We start from the raw sequence: 22,940 nt of genomic DNA, 5'->3' as shown, positions 1-22,940 counted from the left end.
GCAAGATCCACGTTCAAACGCATGCAATAGGCTAAAGCTTGCAAAGCTCCAGGAAAAGTAATTACCATGCATGCGTCGGGGGGAATAAGGAGATACTTGAATGAATTATTAATAAACTAGTGTTTTCTGATTCAGTGTCACAAAGATGACGATCCTGACTCATCATTTGCTCATTGGAGAAAAATGTTTTTGTTTTCGATTTGAATTTTTTAGTTTTAAAGTAGTAAAGTAATCATTTAAAGCTTTCTATAGATATATTTATCCTGACTGTAAGGCAAGTATTCGCTGAGTTTCATTTCATTTTTGTGTAGCGCTCCTGTTCAACACCAAGACACCAGAAAGTGCATCTTGTTTGTTTTCTTTATTTTGACAAAAGCACAACATTTTGTTGATATTGTGAGTGCATACAAATAAAATTATACCCTTTACAGTTCCAGATGGTATATTAAGCTTATGTTAATGACCAAAGATTACTGCGTATTTTAATTTTTTTGCAAGTGATTGCACTTGCGCCTCCATGTCCTGCATTTCCACTCTCCAACAAACGATTGTATGCGCATAATAGCGTGCATTTATCTAAGTTAAACATTTAAAATAACACTGTGATATGCTTGAAGATTTTATTTTAGGCAAGTTGTGATGATTTGAGAAGGCAAAATTGATCAAACATAGGCTGTGATCAACTGCCTGCCTCTGGCCACTTGGTCGTTACTTTAAAAAGCAAAAACCTTAATTTAATTTACAAAAATACAAACATATTTCTAAATTAACTTTATAAAGAAACAAAAAGAAACATAACCACATTCCTATTAGAAACAAAACTGAGCTATTTTAATGGATGCAACAGTGTAATGGGAAAAAGATAGAAAAGACTTTGGCTCCAGTCGGACTGGAGCCGGTAATTTTGATGAGCCGTCGGACAAGGGTTGGGCGAGGTTGTTACGAATTTATGCAACACATGTTTTTTCAATATTTACCATTCTTATTTTGGCTACTTTTTTATTTAACTGTATAATTTCTTTGCTATTTACTTTAGTGTTTTGTAGATGCACAAAACACTAACACGCACGTTTGTTAATAATTTTTGAACCTCATTTTTTTTTTTACTACTACCTCATGGTAGTTGGTCCATTACCACTGCGGTGGAAAAAATCTGCCACCGTCACAGCCCTAGTTATGTCATAGTTATTTAATGTGAGTGTCCATCAATGCCAAAAAAAACAAACAAAAAAAAACTGATTTACAGTTGTGCCGTTGGAATTGTGGAAAGTGTGAATTAAAGCCTATGGGTGTCTACTCCTGTTGCATCAAAGGTTTCTGTTTACAAGCTTTTTGCAGCATTAAGCATCACAGCCAATCACAGACTGTTGGTTGAGTCCATAAACCAATTGAAAGAGAAAAAGGTTTTGTATGTTTTATGATCGACTTCCACTTAAATTACACTACTACGGTGATTATAAATTTCCTCAAATTTTAATCCTGATTATTAATGACAACTGTTTTCATTCGATAAATTTTTTAGGTAACACTTTAAACACTGCAAACAGCCATGTGAAAAAAACGGACTTGCTGTATGACACTAGTATTAGGCAGGGTATCTGCATGATTTTGAAGCTCAAATTTAAGACTTTGTAAGACATGTACAAATAAAACTAATACCATATGTGCAGGGTAAGGCAACGTCTATAATAACATATCAAACTGTAAAATGACTGTAAACAGCATGATTTACAGTTTAGTTTTCACAAAAATAAACTTTTATAAAATGATAAACTTCACATTTTAGCCTTTAAACAATTTTTAAGAAAACTGATGTGTCAAAAGTATTACTATATAAATTTACTATATAAATATATTTTCAATAAATTATATTAATTAAATTACACAAATACATTTTACTGTTTAGATTTTTATAATGCATTATCTTCTTATCAATCCACCAGTTTACATTTACAACTCTGCATGTTTGCAGGGTAAAAACATGGGTCGATTTTTGCATTGGTCTAAACAAACAACAGGTTTATTGAAAATGCTAATTTATTCTCTGCCAGCAGGTGGCGCTTTTGGATTAAAATTAAAATTAAAATTTATTTTTGTCATTTTCTAAAGACAATCACATCACGAGCTGCACTAGTACATCACTATTATGTGAAAATCAAGAACTGTTCCGCATGAAGACTCGGGACAGTTTTTTTTATTGTGCACTACGAATATTGGCTCTTCGAAAAATTGCTTATGAGATTCACATTAGATAAAAGCATCTGCTAAATGAACAAATATAAATAACAAAAGCTCTACTAACTGATCTCCTGTTTGTGACTTCTGTAGTAAATTCTGTGTACTAATAACAGCTCATTATAAAACAGTGACAAATCTTTATTCCAAGTACTGTATCTACGATCTCTCATTATCTAATAAAGTGACAGGCATCTGGACGGCAGTAGATCATCCCCTCACTGTTATTCATGGCCCTAGTGGAAAGAACTGACATGTTGAGCAAGATAAAGGAAGAGGAGGAGAGATGAAGAATGTGCAGCAAATATGTGGATTTCCAGTCAGACATGTGACCTCATACTGCTGCTAAAAAACAGAGGAACAAAGAGCAGATTCTCTCCTGCTGTGACTGCAGGATGAATCCCAAACAAAAACAAGAAAACACACGCTAATGTGCAGTCTGTTGTGAAAGATGAGCACGAGCAGAAAACGCGGACGGAATTGCAGAATCCAGTCATAAAAACGGAATTTACAGTTTAACACGGAATGTCAGAGAATTTGTCAAAGTTTGAATGAATCAAAAGTAGGCCATGACACTTAAATCAAATCACGATGTGGACTAGTATTTGTAAATATTACGCAGCAAAAAGATTATTTAAATGTGAATTCTGCACATCACTGTGTTAATAAATTGTGCAGAGGTGTAGTTTTATTTACTACTCTTACTTAAGCGCGTGCGTCAGAAATTCAAAGGTTCAGACGGCAGACCGTCAAAATAAAAGTTTGTTATAATGTGAAGACACTGTGGCAGAAATACATTACTATTGTTCAGTAGAATGTACTTACTACTACTACTACTACAACAGTTATTAAAACCTTATTTTTTAAGAAATAATCATATAATATTTGGTAAATCCCATACTGGTAAATCCCATTTATTTGCCAAAAAATAGAATTTGTTTAATGTTCATTATTCTACAGATAAATTAAATTAATGCTTTATGTCTTCATTCGATAGCCAGAAAAATTTAAATACACAACACAGAATTTATCATTTCATAAGGCTATTGTACGAAATAGACTATGCTTGTACTAATTAATTAGACATACTTTTTGATTAATAAAATACAGAAAAATTGAAACGGAAAAAAACAGAATTTGGGAAAAAACTAAACTGATTTCATAGGGCCCTAAATCACCTAATTTGGCTTTCCTTATCAAAAATGTCCAATTTAAAAACTGCTTGCAATCTCTTTATGCTATATTATCACCAAATCTTGGATTCAAACTTTGTCAACTTGTTTTCTTTCAGTTAGCACAGTTTTTGTGTTTCTTTTGGGAGGTGACTGCTCGTTGGTCTCATTGATATGAGTTTATGCTCCTCAGTTTAGAAGTGATAAAAAAAAAGCATTTTTATGGCATTTTTATAAGCATATTTGTGGATAATTTAGGCAATATTTACTAAAAATTGCGGTGCATAAGTACAGATCAATGAGGCCTACGATCAATCAGCTCTACAAACAAATACAAAATCTGTGATAATTGAAAGAAAACAAGTTAAATAAAAAGACTGAATTCAAGATTTGCATTCAATCCAATTAACAAAATGCTAGATTTTTTTTGTAGGCTGGTGATTTTTGACTAGAAACTCCTCAAGTGCCTGAGGAACACACCAACTTTCATAACTGAAAGGAGTATGTTCAATAGCACATTATTTATAGTCAAATATTTCTGTGGTATTGAAAATGATATTGGTAACTACTACTAAAATTTTGCCCTGGCCTGAGTCATGATGAAGTGTTTAAGATGTTCAGATGATCAGAAATACGGATGTGTTTCTCACCTTTGGTGATGCTGAGAGTGTTGTCGCCGCTCGCGACAAAGTCATACAGCGCTACGAACAGATTAGGGTCATTTTCACTGGGTCCCGCCAGCAGATTCTCTTTGGAGTTCCAGCGAGCCGCTTCAGACAGACCCGGGGCCTCGAAATCTGGCCGCTGAAGAGCTTCTGCAAAGACAGGAGGGAAAATTCAAAGGTCAATAAAAGACAACGAATATGAGAATGCATGTTAACATATGTCTGGCCAATTTGATAGAAATATTTACATAAATGATAAAGCACAATTTGCAAGTATTTTAATAATAAAAATCCAATAATGCATTTAATCATAATAAGAATAATGACAATGTACAATTCTTTGAACGGTCCAAAGGCTTCGGTTTCTTAAAGGAATATTCTTCTGAAGATTCAGGGGTGATATCTGAACCGATTCACCTTGATAGTAACACACCCCCATACCCCAGATATTTCCAGATGTAATCATCAATGCAGTCGGCTTACAGTAAAGGTATGTCACCACAACCAAACGTCACGGACATAAACGGCAATCTGAACATATAGTTTTCACATTCATTACTCTGTGCCATGAGAAAAGACGCGTGCAGTGAAAGATCACGACTGATGACCTCAGACACATAAACATGGCAAATAAGATACGACAGAAGATCTGTTTTTCATATATAAACTGACTGACTGTGACATGAATCAACAGGGAAAAAAAAAGTGTTTTAATCACCCAAAAATGTGAATTCAGTCATCATTCACTCACCCTCATGTTGACTCTTGAAACGCAAAAGGAAAACATTTAAACAATCCTCAATGGCACCAATGACCTCAAGCCTGGCATGTGGACGACTGCTGCTTTTATGGTCATTTTTGGAGCCTGACAGCCATGATAAAAGTTCTCCTCGTGTTCCACAGGACAACATGAGAGTGAGTAAACAATGGGAGAATGGTAAACTAACACTTAACAGCCCATACAACAATATTGCATTTGGGTAGTTGACAAATAATATGGACTTTTTTTGAATCCACATCACAACTTTAAGACATGTACAGGGGAATGTTTTAGATAATGTAACTGATCTTTCACAATTTTTTTTAACCAACTTTTAGCTTTTTTGCAATTGCTTGTTAACATTATTTCATGCTGAAGTCATGAGCAGCCAGTCACCAAACAGCCACAAAGGACATCAGTCACCATAATAGTTCTGAGATAAAACATCAGGCTGCAATTAATTCACTTTCACACTTTATACGTTCATGCCATAACAGCAACATTTCAGACTTTTAATAAAGACACTGTCTTTTGTTACTGTTACTGGCATTCAGTAATGTCTGTGCTTGTAAAATCTGCCTGAGAGCTAAAGTTAAACACACATTCACTAAGATCACTGAGTAAACAGACTCTTGTGAGCTCACAGAAGCGCAGATGCATCCGAACTCTCCACACACACCAAACTGCACGGATCTATCCAGACAGGAATCAGATTTCCCAGTATTCTCTCCTCCCTCGTTTTTTCCTCTCTTTCTTTTACGGCGAGCCAGTATGTCTGGCTTTCCTCTCGCTCGTTCCCCCTCCTCCACTTTCCAAACAGACAGAAGGAGCACCGAGGCCTGTGATTTTCACGAGACCATCAACCCCAGACCTGTCCGTCTGTTCATCTGAAGGCCGCGTTCGGACTCTGCCGCTCTGTAATTAAGATTCTTACACACACACACATACACATACACTCTCACACACACACACACACGTTCGCCATCACAGACACTTACCTTCCAAGTAACAGCTGGAGGACGAAGAAAGACCTTTTTTGGATTTACAGCCCACTAATTTTAGACAAATCTCCAACATTTTCATTTGCTTCCCAACACAACCAATTAAAAAAAAAGATCCAGTTTCCGAACTATATTGAGTTTTTTCTATATCCAAACGGTGGTTCAAAAAGTAACCGAAAACACAAAAAATCAGTCCACAAAGTTTGTTTTAGTAGCTTATGTCACGTATACTGTGAAGATAAAGTCAAAGACGGCTTTTCCTGGCAAAAACACTGACATCCTGACTTCGGACGGTTCTTCTAGCGAGTTTCCAGAGTAAGAGGCTCCATTTTTTTTCCCTCTCCAGTTCTTCTCGTTTTCTCAGACCGGTGAGGAACTAGCCATCCGTACGGATAATTCTCACGGAAAAAACATCGACAGGAGTTAAACGAAGCACTTTGACGACAGTGTTGTCTTTTTCATGGTGCTGTCGCCCGAGACACGATCCACAGGAAAAGCAGGACGCTCGTGCTGATCTCTGCCAACAAAGAGGCCCTTTCAGGATGGAGCGCCGGAGCCGATGACATCATAGCTCTGGCTCCGCCCCCTCACTGAAACCTGCAGCTGAGCAGCATTATCTGCAGTGAGAGAGTGTAACTGGAATCTGCCTTTGTCTTTCAGTCCCACACAGCTCTCGCTGTCTGCTTTGCTCTCGTCCCAAATGTTTTCACTTTGAAACAAAGGCACAAGTGCACTCCATAGGGTCAGGATTATTCCTCCTGCCAAACAGCCAGCATGAAGTAATCACAAAGATCTTCACGTGCACTGTAAAGGCTGCTTTTAAAGAATGCCAACTTTTTTTTTAGTAATGCTCAACAATATCATGCAAAACATTAAGACACTATTATGGACACTGGGTGTCATTCACTAATACTTCTGTGGATAATTCATCTTTACACGCATAAAAAAAAACTGTTCACAAACATTTTCCATCAGATCCACAACAGGTAAATAGTTGATCCAGATCTGCAACTACCTGTTACTTCAATAACTGATTAATCTGTTGATTTTTTTTTTTCGATTAATTGCTAAAAAAAAAAAAAAATGCAGAAAATAAAATTTGCCTTTAAAAAAAATTGTTATCCGGCACAGTGTTATCCCACTGCAGACTATGAACCCAAATATAATGAAAGTATCAATGTAATCTATACTGCAAATTAGAGCTGAAACGATCAGTTGACATTATCAACAATGTCTACAATTATCGACAATAATCTGTTTTTGTTGTCGATCAGTCATTTGTAAGGTCATAATGTAAGGCCTACAATAACATGGTTTGACCAATGTGGCGCTGTAGCGCAATACTTCAATTCAGCCCTCCTGATTCCAATCCAATAGAAGACACGCTTATGTGAAGTGCAAACGAAGCCGAACTTGCAGAGTGTGGGAAAGTTTTACAAAACTACAAACAAAAAAAATGCTGACAAGTGTGAAGGCACCGATATACTGACGCTCTTCAATTAAGGGTAAAAAGCAGTTATACACATGCAAGCAGCAGTTTTCTGTTAGCAATCATCCCGATAATGCTCTTCTCTCAATTATAAAATAAACACCCAACAGACAGGACAGCGTGGAAAAACAGCAGTTGATGTGGATGTCTGCAACAGCTGCAACTGGAACTCGAGTCATCCCATGTTTATATTATGGCTGTCAGTCGATTAAAATTTTTAATCTAATTAATTAAATGATGTTTCGATTATTTAATGAATTTGACTGTGAAAATACCCACAAAAGATTATTTACAGATATTTTTGTGTTAAATGAGAAAGTACCAAGTAGACATTACAAACTGCAGCTTTAGAAAGACATACTTTGTTTGATTCAACAAAAAATGTATTACACATAAACATTTAGGCAACAACAAAGACGGTAAATGTCTTTGAGTCATTCATTCATTGGAATGGCTAATTTATTCAGATATTCAGTAAACGGCTCACTTTATGAATGGGTCTTTGAATCATTGGTTCACACGATTCGTTCAAAACGCAGATTCATTCAGAAACTAAACACCACTGTATTGCTCGGAGACGCACAACAATCCTGCTATGGCATTAAAGGTAATATGTGCTCTGCAAAATTAAGCAAAGACACATAATACTGTGTTTAAAATTCCTGTATAACACAATATCAACTTCTTATAACTGATTTACTGTTGTATAAAATCACATTTGAACTCACATTTGATATTTGGGACAAAATCAACACTTGTCTGATATTGCTCTACACTGTAAAAAATAAAAAACACAATTTGTTGAGTCAGCTTAAAATAATTTGTTACCCTGCTGCCTTAAAATTTTAAGTTCAGTCAACTAAAATAAGTTTAGTCAACTTGAAATGTTAAGTTGTACTAAGTAACAACTTAGATATTTGTGTTTGCTAAACTTAACAGATGGGTAAGTAACCCAGCTGCCTTAAAATTTTAAGTTGATTCAACTCAAATATCCAAGTTGTCACTTAGTATAATTTAACATTTCAAGTTGAATAAACTTTTTTTAAGTTGACTGAACTTAAAATTTTAAGGCAGCCAGGTTACAAATTATTTTAAGCTGACTCAACAAATTGTTTTTTACAGTGTAGCCGCTGGTGTGATATCACTTTACATGTGATTTAAATATGAGACAAAAACACATACGGGGGCATTTTTGCACCAATCTCTTAAATTTAGAAAATAACTGCATTAATGGAGTCATTTGTATTAAATTTAAGCTGATGTACAGGTTTGGGGGCGGGGCCAGTGCATTAACTGTGTTAAAATATTATAATCGCATAACTAATTAACACGTTAAACTGACAGCCCTAGTTTGTTATATAGCTAATGCTTTATGCAACAAATTGCTTTAAAGCAGACATCTCAAACTCAATTCCTGGAGGGCCGCAGCTCTGCAGTTTAGCTCCAACCAACTCACACCTGCTTGGACGTTTCTACTAATCCTGAAGACCTTGATTAGCTGGATCAGGTGTGTTTGATTAGGGTTGGAGCTGTGGCCCTCCAGGAATTAAGTTTGAGACCAATGCTTTAAAGCAAGCAGCATTACAGTACTAAACACACTAAAGTACTAAAAAAAAAACCATGTTAGTGTTGCTTTTAGTTAGATTACAACTTAATTTTCTGCTTTAAAGCAGCTCTATACATACATATATATATATATATATATATATATATATATACACATACATACATATATATATATATATATATATATATATATATATATATATATGACTGTGTATATGTGTATGTATTTTAATGAATTGCGAAAGCTGAATAACTGATTAAAGCCTACTGATTAATCAGTGAAATAGCCAACAATTAATCAATTAATTATTCTATTAACCGCTAGATTAATCAATTATCAAAATAATAGTTTGTTGCAGGCCTAAATCATTTTTTTTTCTCAGAGATTTTGTTGCGCTGCATCTAGAGTAGACAGAAACACTGTTTATCACGGTTCGGTACATACCTTGGTTTTGGGGTCACGGTTTGATACGAGTTCAGTAAAACAGGTGTATGAATGTATTTTTTTACTTATTTTGAACAGACAGTGGTGCTAGAAAAAGGTGGATTGATTTGTGAAATAGAGCAGCAGCAACAGAGCGTTTCCACTACTTTAATATGCACTATATGAAGGTAGGAGGACAAAAAAAAAAAAAAAAAAAAAAAAAAAAAACATCAAAACATTTACAAAGACGGTCAGTTCCTGAGATACATTCATATAGACAGCCACATATTTGTATTCGTATATTTTGAGCACTGCGAACAGTTAGCTTGATTTGCCTGGTATTTTCTCCACTTTACAGACTTAAAAAAAAAAAAAAAAGACAAATTATATTTTGGTAAATGATTGTAATGCAGTTTGTGTCCAACAGAGATCAGCCAAAATAAAACTAAACTTTCCACACTGCCGATTTAAAACTCTTTCCTGTTGTGAAGGTTAGCATAGCATAGCACCGATCAGCAGATATTAAATCTACCTTGTACTGCAGAAAGGTTGGCGTCTCCTCAACGTTTTTAAAATTTAAGCATCGACTTGGTACTGAAGTACTGGTACTTCTGACGACACCAGAAACCAGTATTACCAGCTAATGGAAACTCGATCCCTTACATCGGGAATGTGTGAACAAAGCATCCAGCAGTCCAAATTTCAGATGGCATGGCCAGCAAATATGTCACCATGGGGTTCCTGTTGTATGGGGGAATGACTTCTGTCGTGTTGTTCCTCTAAAGTGTTCCAATGTTTCCTCTTGAATGAGTACTGGAGCAACATGTGGGAAATGGCTAATGAGAATAAGCTCAGATACGAACCCATCGGCCCAGGGGACACTGCGAGTGTGTGGAAAGGGGCATTAGCATTTCTCTGGGACTGACATCACGAGTCTCTGAGTCTGTCCAATGGTGTCTCCAGACAGACGGGAACCCGGGCCGCTCTAGAGTCCAGAAGCGTGGCAGCCAGCTTATATGAAAGTGTCTCTGAACTTTCCAGTCATAAGAATGAGACAACGGCTGATATGATTGTGGTGATGCAGTCCAGCCAGGAAGAAGAAAACCCAGCGGAGGTCTGAATTGATCCATACCACACAGATGTTAACACGAGTCTAATGCTCTGCTTCATTAACATCAACACTTGACTGATTTCAGACACAAAGGAGAAGCTCCCTGCATCGAAGAACTAACCCATTCAATGCCAAGGACATCTACAGACATGCGTCTCTTCTGACATAGAAATATGCTTCACTAATAGTGCCTTTTTCCTCTGCGGTCTGACAAATCTTCAGCTAAAGCACTTTTGAATGCAATAACCTTGCGTTAAAATAATTCAATCCTTTTCAAATCTTGACAACTACAAAACTTCTGGTCTGCGATAAGGTTACATTTACTGTTGGTTCAGCTAATTTTTCGCAGGCAAAATCTAGTCATTTCAATGGGAAAAAAGTGAAAAATTTCCCCTTGCAGATTTTGCAATGGGATCGAGTAGTTCACAGAAGTCACTGTGCTGACCGATAGAACTGAAGAACTGAAAACATTAGTCTACACTAGATTTTTATAAAAATAAAAAATAAAAATATAGAGTAGTTCAAAACTTGCTTTGCTGTTCAGGTGCTTCTTTCTCATGTTCAGGGTTTCTGCAGGTTTTATGATGGCAAAATAAGGACTTTTTAAAACCAAGAAAAAAAATGATAGAATAAATTAGATGCAATGTCAATACAGTCTCTAAATGCAAATGTCTTGTATTAGCAATGATTAAAAGTTTTAAAACAACTTCCAATAGGTCTCATTACTTTTTTAAATTCATTTTAATTCCATTCCAGCACAAAAGTCTAAAGACTGTTAAACCAAGATATTTACTTGAGAAGCAAAATGACATATGTCTTGATTTCTGTGCAAGTAAGTTTGATTAAAACAAGAACATATCTGTCAGTAGGCTCAGAAAACTTAATTCAAAGGAAAAATAGGTTTTCAATCCCCATTAACAGATATTAATTCTTGTTTTAAGCATAAACTCACTTAAGTTTGTTCAATTTCTCAGAAAACAGGGAGCTATGGTCAGTTTGCAAGTAAATGTATCTTGATTGAAGGAAGTTTAGATATTTGTTTTGGATAATAAATACAGAGGAAGATGCATGCAACATGTAATGCCATGCCTTTATAAATATAAAACTTTAATGCCTTAATTTGTGGAAGGGTGAATTAAGACTTAGGGGTTAGTTCACCCAAAAATGAAAATTCTGTCATTAATTACTCACCCTCATGTTGCTCCAAATCTGTAAGACTTCCTTTCATCTTCAGAACACAATTTAAGATATTTTTGATGAAAGCCCAGAGGTCTCTGACCCTCCCATAGACAGCAAGGGTACTACTACGTTCAAGGCCCAGAAAAGTACCAAAATGATCAACAAAGTAGTCCATGTGACATTAGTTTTTCAACTGTAATTTTACGAAGCTACGAGAATACTTTTTTCCGGAGCTAATCCGAAACCAGAAGTTTTTTTTTTTTTTTTGCTGCAAATGGTTTTGTTTTATTTTAGCCAATCTTTGTACCGGATCTGCACAAACTGCATTGCAATCGTTTTCCAAAATGTCATTTTTTGTTAGGGAGTGCATTTGCGTTCTCATTCAGCCTGTATGCAGTTGTTGTTTCATGAAGACCTGTTTCATGTAGCATAATTTGACAAAGCTAAAGTCAGAGCATTCTGTTTTTGCTTCAGATTTTGACATTTAAATTTAATCAACTGCTTAATTAGCAGCTGTGGTGCTCATTAATCTAATTTTTTGTTGGTGCTCCTAACTTTTTGAAGTTGGGAGTACCAGTGCCACCAAGCAAAAAAGTTCTTTTTGAGTCCTATGCTTCTTCCTGCCTGGTGTTCAACACACTTGATTTGAGGCAGTGTTAATTTCGTCAATGAAGACAACGACGAAAAACATTCATTAACGAACATTTTTTTCTGTGATGAAAACGAGACGCTGACAAGCTAAAACTAATATCTGAGGATAAAAAGTATGACGAAACTTATGCCGCTTCTTTATTAAGACGACGAGACGAGACGGGACGAGAGTGTTATTTGAGGACTACCGGACGTTGAAAATGCATACTATAGGCTAACTGTCCTCTTTCAACTGTCCTCTTGTGCATCCCTGTCATTAGATTGCAAGTGGATAAGGGGCGTCTGCATGTCTAGTCTCAGCATGGCAGCCGTAATGGAAAGATAAGCTACCAAAATGTGAACTTAAACAATGGTCTCAGCACCTGAAGGGTTAGGGACAGAATCACCAGATGTCCCGTTTTCCCCGGTAGTCACAATTCGTTGTCGATTAACTTAAAGTTAGTGAAGGTATTTACTAACTGATAGACAAACACCAGAAGTGTTCTCTCTCGCGCAGGCTCCATTTCTTCTGTTTCTCAGACAGCGTGCGATCAGTTCTCAGTGCTCAAATGCACACACAGTAGTCCAAATGTGAGTATCTCACGTAAATTATGTAAGTTATGGCTTAAGTGAACATAAACAGGTGGGTAAAAACTGAATTGGTCAGTATTACATGCATGCCTTGCGTCTTAAAGGGACAGCATTCCTAATTAAATACCTATCTCTCATTAATGTTAACCAAAAGATGTTAAATAAATGTATAGCCTACATGTTAATTAAACTTACTGTATCTGAAAAATGAGTTTAATTTGTATCTCTAGCGTATTTGTCTTATTGTGCCTCTTTATCAAAAATTATAAATTATATATATATATATATATATATATGGACCACAAAACCAGTTATACGGGTCAAGTTTTCAAAATTGAGATTTAAACATTACCTGAAAGCTGAATAAATACGCTTTCCACTGATGGTTTGTTAGGATAGGGCAATATTTGACATAGATACAACTATTTGAATACATGGAATCTGAGGGTACAAAAAAAATCTAAATATTGAGAAAATCACCTTTAAAGTTGTCCAAATGAATGTTCTTAATAACGCATATTACTAATCAAAAAAAGTTTTGATATATTTACAGTACGAATTTTACTAAATATCTTCACAGAACATGATGTTGACTTCATTTCCTAATGATTTTTGGCATAAAAGAAAAATCAATAATTTTGACCCATACTATATATATATATATATATATATATATATATATATATATATATATATATATATATATATATATATATGTATGTATGTATGTATGTATGAACAACTATAATTATAATTATTATATAATAAGTAAAAGTTGTTACTAATGACTAAGCATTTTAGTCTCAAGATAAAGTCTAAGACCAAATCAAAAATGCCTGTCAAGATTAACACGGATTTGAGGTATCATTCATGAGTGCAAAAACTGAATTTACACACACTCGACTTTAAGACTTCAAGGTTTGATCCTCGATGAGCACTAGTGTTGCTGATGAGTGACCTAAACGGCTCTAATAACTGAATGTTGAAAGGGTTTTCTCATTTGCGCAGACAAAAGCGAGGGCTGGAGAGGCAGGTTTTGTGAAAGAGGGGGAGGTGACAGATGTAGAAACATGAAGCACATTGCTCAGAGATGAGCTCATAGAGAATCATTTATATAATCCACTCTCAGTTAGCTGACGTACACCATCCCTCGCCATCATTAAAAACACTCTTTCCAAACTGCAGCGCACGAGTGAACCAGAGCCTGTAGGGCTTCGCGTGAGAGTCTTTTCAAGCATTTATTTTAATGCAAGGCAGTTAGTTAAACGTGGACGTCTGCGGGGTTTCGGCATTAGCGCAGGAACGGAAACATGATCCAGGTGTACGGCCCGCTGGGAAATCACAACAGGCCTGACGTCACTCTCAAATCTCTCTCTCACAAACACACACATCAGTCAGTCAGTCTTCAGCCCGACACCCAGCTGACCCAGTTCAGACTCCAGCAGAGCAGCTGTTTACATCAGGACCAGTTCAGTCCACCAGCTGCTGAAATAACCACAGAATAAATTCATACAAGATTCATCGCAATTGCTTCATTTTGAGTTTATATCCCGACCGCTAGAGTGCAGTCTTCTCTTATCTCTGAACTTAAACAGTGACAGGAAATACTAGCATAAAGCCACGCCACTACTGTTAGTGTTAATATTGTTCTTTGTCAGTAATAAAGAATGAAAGAAGAATTCAGGCTCCCGTCTCGGTGTACAAAGCTGAAGTGTGGCGTCATTTCGGCTTTTGTGGTAACTTCCGCCCCGGGACTGCGCCTGCGCCACCTGCACGGGGTGCTTCTGCTTTGTGGAGAGGAGGTATATATTCAATATCTGTATTTATTGTATGCGCGTCCACAGAGCCTGTGCTACAAAAGCTTTTGTGCTTAAAAAGTAAACAAATTTTTTATTTTCCAAAAAAAATGACAGATCGTTTCGCTAGATAAGATCCTTCTTCCTCGGCTGGGATCGTTTAGAGCCCTTTGAAGCTGCATTTAAACTACATTTTGGAAGTTCAAAATCGGGACACCAATGAAGTCCATTATATGGAGAAAAATCCTGAAATGTTTTCCTTAAAAACCATAATTTCTTCACAACTGAAGACAGAAAGACATGAACATCTTGGATGACAAGGGGGTGAGTAAATTATTTATGAATTGCAGTTCTGGAAGTGGACTTCTCCATTAAAAGGTATATTTTTATTTACCTTTATAAAAGTCTGTTTTTTAAAACTTTTTAAATTTATGCATCAGCTTTCATGTTAAATTATTACAATTTATCAAACTGTATAGGGCTGTTACCAGTCAGATTAAATAATTTACACTGCAAAATTACAACTGCAATAATTGATGTTATGAAACTAATGTTTTAAAAACATTTTTGAATATGGAAATAAGAAATGTTTGTGGGGGGGTGTACTTTTAAACATACTAAACTACCAGTATTCCAACTGATTCGTTCAAAACGCTGAATCATTTAGTAGCAAAACATGGCCGAGTGTTGCTTGGAGAATGTGCGATACTTCTGCTGTGATCCTTTGTTTTGAACTATTTTCGTTGGGGAAACAGAACAAAACAGTAAATACTGTGTCTTGTAAGTAACTTAACTACTTGATTAGCTATTTGTTTACTGAACTAAAATTAATGTAACATCTGCAATCGTTAGAATATTCAACAAAATAGCTCCCTTTGGTATGTTACTGAACTATATCATGTTATAAACAAACTACACATTTTGAATTTTTACCTCAGTGTTTCTTAAAGGGGTCATCAGATGCTAAGTTCACTTTTACATGTTGTTTGAACATAAATGTGTGTTGGCAGTGTGTGTACACATCTACCCTATAATGACAAAAATCCACCCAGTGGTTTTTAATCAATCTGTAAAAATAATTACCCCTCAAATCAAGACATTCTCAGCTTCTTGTCTGTGTGATGTCCTACGATAGTTTGACTGACGCTGACGTCTTACCTTAGACCCGCCCTGAATGAGCTGTAACAGTTCAATCATCATTGTTTCGATGCCGGAGCAGGGACATAGACAAGAATGGCTCCCAAGCGATTGAGGTGTTCTGCTGTTGGATGTAATAATGAACATAGTGGTTGACATTTACTCCCGACATCTGAGCAGTGGATTGCGTTAGTGAAGGGAATGCACCTCCCGATCTACATTTATCCGTCTATGTTCGTGCGAATCATTCGTGATCCAGCTTCACTTACAGCAGAAGTGAGTATAAGGGGTTTTTTATGAATCTTTGCAATCGCCTTTCCTAGTAACGTGCTTGTCAAGCAAGTTAAGTGGCTAAACGGGCTGAATGCGGTAAAAGCAAAGAGAGGGGCAGGGTGAGCAGAGCTCATTTGCATTTAAAGGAACATGCAACAGAATGGACTGATTTCTGCAGAGCTGTCTTTGACAAGGTAAAAAAGGTGTTTTTTACACTACCATTGAGAAATTTTAACCAAAGTATATTATAGACTTTTCATTAAGACCCTGAAGAATCATATCAACTTGTGGAATTGGAAAATGGACATCCAATGTCCCCTTTAATAAGAGTTTGAAGTCTCTCACAAAGGTGCAGCAAGACCTCGATACTAGAAATACACTATCCTTTATCATTCGCTGTTTACATTGAATGTATTAAAACGAAAAGAATCATTCTTGCGTTTCAATGCATCGCTGGTTATTCTTTTGTCACATTTTAATCAGGCTGTTTGTCTGATCGGGCAGGTAAAAATATCAAAAACATTTTAACTAGCTCAAAGGCTGGTGGTCAGCTAGCTGTAGCTCGAGCTATATTTATTATAATTATTATTGAGAACATTATACACAGAAAAAAAAAAACTTGATTGTAAACAGTCATTAAGTCAAACTAAACATGTTTCAGTGATAATGTGGCCAAAAAAATTTAAGACCCATCGAAACTGAATTTAAGACATTTTAACAAATTTCAAACATTTGCAACATTAGACAAAACTGAAAAATGCAGACAGCAGCCGTTTTTGTTTCACCAATGGTAGCCTCAAGATCCCACTGAACACTGTGGATTCACACTAGAAGTCAGGAGAGGTGGAAAAACATTCTGCTCGGTACATTTAATGATCATCAGTGGCTGAACATTTTCGTATGCGACGGCGCACACAATTTTCATTGCGATAAATTGCGGATAAATTAAGTAACAAAAAAAGCTAAAAAAAAATAGCTGTATCATTATCATAAAATAAACTCTCTCATACTGTGACCAAGATTTTGGTCATATCGCCCACCCCTACATCACCCAGCTCTGATCTGATAAATGTGACTGTAAGGCATGAGGTCTAAAGGGCTGTTCACACCAAGAATGATAACTCAGCTCCTCCAAAAACAACTAACCAGATAACAATCGTTTGTTTGGATCATGTGAAAATCTTTCTGATATTTTATCGTAAATAGTGGTTAGTTTAAAATTCTAAAAGCAGTCCCTTTAATCAAACACTGTTTTGTTTTTTGTTTTTTAATGCAGGTGGGTGAACTCCCAATGTTAGTGAAGAGTTTATTCAATGTTATTCTGCCCTAGAATCAGCACCCAGAAGAGCAAAGACAGCCTGAGTGATGCTGAGCATTCAGCAGACTTATGTTTTCTTTAGCCAGAGGACACAGCAAAAGGACACCAAAAAACAACCTGACACATTAATCATAAATGTACGACATCATAAAATAGGTTTATCACATATCATATTTTTTCCCATATTGTGCAGCCCTTTCAAACAGAGTAGAGATTCAAACAAAGTTACATCTAATCAAAAACAAAGCATACTGGAGAACAAACTCTCTCTCTCACACACACAGCGTAATCTACATGGGGTTGTAATGGGAGACAGACCAAAAAAATGTACACAGAACGTTCTTGTCTTGTCCTGTTTAGTCTGTTATTCATGTAATCTACACAACCTACAGAAACAAACAATTTTAAAGCCTTTATGTTCTCACAAATAAGTAAACAATAAGTTCAACCACAAAACAAAGAGTACACCTCAAGAAGGTCTGTGTGTAAGACACAGTGATATAAAGTTAAAGGTGCTTTATTAGTGAAATGACTGTATTCTGTAAATAAGCATGAACATGATGCTCTTAATTATTAGAGTTTTGGCCCAGTATTTGTTTCTGCTGTGGTTTTGAAGTCGGTATCAGGAATTGTGAATATTTACAAGTATCCAAAATTTTGATATTACAGCAACCTTACGGCAAAATGCACTTGATATATACATCACTACTACTCAATACAGTACTACTCATTATAGTACTAATACTATTAAATAATACAAAATGAAATAAACAAAATATTAGAATTCATTACAGTTCTAATATAAAATAACATAATCATAAAATAACATTAAAGGTTAAAATTACCAATCAAGTCCAAACTATAAAATTTATTTGCAGTTTGTTTTGAAAGTTTTCAAAGTTTAGATTTTAGAGTTTTTGAGTGTTGCTTGTTCTTGTCACATACAAACAATTAAAGGAGTCCACTTCCAGAACAAAAATGTACAGATAACGTACTCACCCCCTTGTCATCCAAGATGTTCATGTCTTTCTTTCTTCAGTCGTAAAGAAATTATGTTTTTTGAGGAAAACATTTCAGCATTTTTCTCCAAAAAGATATGGTGCCCCGTGTTTGAACTTCCAAAATGCAGTTAAAATGCGGCCTCAGGCAATCCCAAATGCGGTTGTATACGATCCCAACCGAGGAAGAAGGGTCTTATATATCGAAACGATTGGTTATTTTCATAAAAAAAAAAAAAAAAAAAAAAAAAAACAATTTAAATGCTTTTTAATCTCAAACTCTCATCTTGTTTTGCTCTCCCTGAACTCCGTGTATTCTGGCTCAAGCCAGTTAGGGTTTTAAACTCCAATCGTATTTTCTCCCTAAACTCCAAAAATCATTTCAAAATCATCCAATATCACTCCAGAAGTACCGACCCAGTCTTTGCAAATTGAACATGCAAAGATCATCAAACAGTCTTAACAAAAAAGAAAAACAGCGACATAGGACGAAGTTGAGGGAGAACATGAGATAGGAGTTTTCCAATATACCCTGAGGAAGACAAGGCGAGTGTTTGACATTAAAAAGCATTTTATTTTTTTTATGAAAATAACCGATCGTTTCGCTAGATAAGGCCCTTCTTTCTCTGCTGGTATCCTTTGCAAGCGCATTTGGGATCGTTTGAAGCCGCATTTAAACTGCATTTTGGAAGTTCAAACCTGGGGCACCACTAAAGTCCACTATACTGATCTGAGGTAAAACGCTCATGTCAGTCAGCTATCATGGGAGCGGCCTCTGTTGGTGTGACGCCACAATGACAGGCATCTGAGAATGGCTCGATTTGAAAAAGGGGATATTATTTTTACAGATTAATTAAAAACCACTGCATGGACTTCTATCATTATAGGGTAGATTTGTACATACACTGCCAACACACATTAATGTTCAAACAACATGTAAAAGTGAACTTAGCATCCGATGACCCCTTTAAAAACAACTGCACATAAGGCAGTTTTATATCAATTTTATATCAATTCAAAGATATAATTATGTTAATTAATAATTATGTTTCTACTACAATATGTTTCTGTTGTTGAAATATGATCATTTAACAGTGGCTGTAATCACATATTTTCATGACAGATTTATTCAAATATACATTAAATAGTGAAAACAACATTAACGGTTCAGTAAAAATATAATGAATATGTAACAGAGTGCATATATTAATCAAAATGCTCCGTTCTAGAGTTATTTTTTTTCCAGATTACTGTCAAGTTTATGATCAATGAATTGTGTCTTTCCTGAGGTAAATGTGACGTTATGTGAGCACAAGCTATTTTATTGACATCTTTCCATGGTTGAAACACTGACTGATTGATTTATGCTTTACACGTTTTCTGCAGTTTGATAAGACATTTCAGTAAGTTGTACTGAAGGCTATATTATAAAATAGCCTACCTTCTGATGTCTATTCATGTTCATTTTGTACTACAGTAGTAAAGAGAAAGATATAATAGCTTCATGTGCTGCTTTAACCGGGGCGATAAACTAAAGCCATCGTTCATGCTGCATTAAGGAGCACCAAAACAGTTTTTATTCTTTAAATATTCTTTGAATTATTTTCGCTATTGTTCACTAAGTTGATACTTTGTTTATTAAAAAGTAACAAAGCATTATTGCGATTACTGAACGGCAAGCACAAATAATATGATGTTCACGCATTGACAGAACACAGGATATAGATTGTAGTTTGTTCAAGTTCAACGCAAAAGTCTGGCAGAGATGAGGACTGTTTGAAACACTTTTATCCTCTAATACTTTGATGCGCATCGTCTCAGCTCATTACATCAACATTAAAAATGTGATCACAAAACAGTCAGGAAAAAAGACATTACATGAACATTTTAAAATCATAAGATGTAAATTCATTTAGTCTTCACTGGCGACCTCAGCGAAAACTTCAGTAGCAAAAGTTACTCTAAAAAAAAATCATGAGTCCACAATAACTTATAAAATCTAAGCTTTTAGTGAAAAAATAAATAAAAACACTATTTGGTGGGAAACAAATAAGAGTGAATACGTGTAGGACTAAATCTGGCGTTACTAATAAAATGTTATTAAGTGGTCTTTGTATTGTTGTAAAATACATTCATGAAAAACAAGTTAAAAAAAAAGAAAGAAAGACTATTAATAATCTTGCATTGTGCAAAAGTATTAGGGTACAAAAGGCTCCAAATACAGAACGGCACAAATCATCTGTACCTCACATTAAACTACGGAACACTTGAAATATAGTGCACAGAAACTTTATTGTGTTTTATAATGTTTTAGTGGCTTTTGTGGGGCTTACCAATAACACAGAATAGAATATGCAGAATAACGGATTTGGATCGGTCTCGTCTGACCGATACCTCGATCTGGTAGAAAATGTCAATATCAGAGCAATACCGATAATGAATATCAGATCAGCACACCCCTATGACAAAACTGACAATTTATGTTCCGCGTTTGATCTTGGGAGGGGACGAAAGCATAAGGTGCAAATCATTATTTACTGAAAATCCGATTTGTGCAATGCAGCTCTCCTAGATTGTCTAAAAGTATATGAAGCCATTTCTGGGCATAAAATTAATTCAACCACATCAGAAGCACTTATGATCACTGCCTGGTAGAACTAAACGAAACAGGGATTCAAATATTTAAAAGTTCCCAGTACACCTAGCCTTTCACAATTGTATCAGGCAAATTATGACAAGTTAATCAACACTATTAAAAAGGATCTATTAAAGCGGGAATTGTTGCCACTTTTACTGTTGGGCAGGACTGACTCTGTGAGAATGAATATTTTACCTAGACTGCTCTTCTTATTTCATTCCCTCATGGTATGGATTAGGGCTGGGCGATATGGCAAAAAAATTTATCGATTATAGCCTTTAAAAATATTGTGATATTTGATAATATCGTCTACCCCGCCCTGCCACGCCTACTCTGAATCAGCACTATGCTTGATCCCCGCTACATAGGTGGCTTTAATTTGAACGAATTGGAGCAAACTAAGAATGAACTGCTTGATGCCATTAATGACTGCCTTTGAAAGAAAAACCACGAGAATACTGAGGAAGAACAACCAAGCACGAGTGCTCAAGAAACGCCTTTGAAAAAGAAAAAAAAAAAAAAAACCCACAAGCAAGGCGGATCGGGCAGCGGCCGAGCTTACGGCCTATCTTTTGAAGGATGTAATTGATGGAGAAGAAAATCCACTTGCGTGGTGGAAGAATAACGAACGTCGCTTTCCTCTCATGTCTTTTGAAGCCTGACAATTCTTATGTGTGCCTGCAACAAGCAGTCCATCTGAGAGGGTTTTTAGCACAGCAGGTCAAATTGTCACCCCTTTTCGAAATGCTTTAACCCCGGAGAAGGTGAATATGCTGGTTTTCCTGTCTAAAAATTTTGTTGTTTTTTTTGTTTTGTTTTTTTGGACACAACATAATTTGTCTTCAAAAGAAATTTGTTGAATAACCTACATGGGTTACTGTTTAAGGCAGTTTGTCAATAAACTGAATATGTAAAATGTGATTCATTGTGTCCTAAATAAACTTTTTGTTTTGGGGGGGGGGGTCCCATGCGGTCCACACTCCACAGTCAAGTTATTTTCTTTTTGGCGTTAAACATTTGATTAGCTTTTCTTTGTTTCATTCGCTTAATTATAGTATGTCTATTATTTCTGTTCTGTTATATATAAATGTGTAATATTTCTAAAGATATTTTAAACTTGTAGTCAAAGGCTGCTGCATTTGTTGTTTGTTAAGGCGCTTCTCACAATAAAAATAGATACACCCGCGTCTTATCCGTAATACCTTTAATGATGCGCTTTAAGGTGTATGCATGCATTAAAAAGGTAAAGGTATGCATGCATAAAAAAGGTGAGTGTATGGTAACTACTAGGCTATTTGAAATATATTTAGCAACTTCCTATTTTCAGCCTATCACTTGTTATTTTCCAATATTGTCGATTATCGTATGGTATTGACTATAGAGATCGACACTGTGATTCTTAGGAGACATCGTCGTTATACGATAATATCGTCATATCGCCCAGCCCTAGTATGGATTCAACATTTAATGTGCTAGATAAACTCATATCCGAGTTTTTGGCAAAACAGACAACCCAGAATAAAATTAAAAACATTAACTTTATGAAAAGATATGGGAGGGCTACTCCTCCCTAATTTAAAATATCATTATTTGGCTCCTCAGCTCACACCAATAGTGGCATGGATTAACAATGATGTTGAAACAGGGTGGGTTAACATGGAACAGAGCTCTGTATCAACACTAGCCTTTATGACAGCCCAATCAGAAAAAGATGGAATATATATATATCTATCATATATATTATTATTATATATCAATTATATATATTAATCTCACCTAGGGATGTTTATTTCGGTTATTTTTCCAAACCGACAGCTGACACTTGTTAACTGATTATTAACCGTCAAGATTATTTTTAATTAGAATTTAATTATTTTAGAAAGTACAAGTGTCTATTACCCGTTAAAAACACCAACATTTGTTTTCCAGGAATTAATTTTAAATGCACAAAAAGCAG

General features: G+C 35.7%; 1 protein-coding gene across 2 annotated transcripts in view; it reads right to left on the bottom strand.

Moving 5' to 3' along the window:
• The window catches only part of abl1 (c-abl oncogene 1, non-receptor tyrosine kinase), a 40,374-nt gene that overhangs the window by 12,268 nt on the left and 5,166 nt on the right, over nucleotides 1-22,940 (bottom strand). The window contains exons 1-2 of one of the 2 annotated variants that reach the window (XM_051111044.1): nucleotides 5,831-6,420; nucleotides 4,058-4,222 (exon numbers count right to left, since the gene is read on the bottom strand). In XM_051111044.1, the coding sequence (XP_050967001.1) occupies nucleotides 4,058-4,222; nucleotides 5,831-5,915 (250 nt within the window). In that variant the 5' untranslated portion in view covers nucleotides 5,916-6,420. Of the gene's footprint in view, nucleotides 1-4,057; nucleotides 4,223-5,830; nucleotides 6,421-22,940 lie in introns of those variants that run through there. The other variant, XM_051111043.1, reaches the window with a different exon arrangement.

This window comes from Labeo rohita, chromosome 5, assembly GCF_022985175.1.
Source record: "Labeo rohita strain BAU-BD-2019 chromosome 5, IGBB_LRoh.1.0, whole genome shotgun sequence".
Lineage (NCBI taxonomy): Eukaryota > Metazoa > Chordata > Actinopteri > Cypriniformes > Cyprinidae > Labeo > Labeo rohita.
Note: the sequence above shows the minus strand (reverse complement) of the source record. Positions and strands in the feature narration are given on the sequence as shown.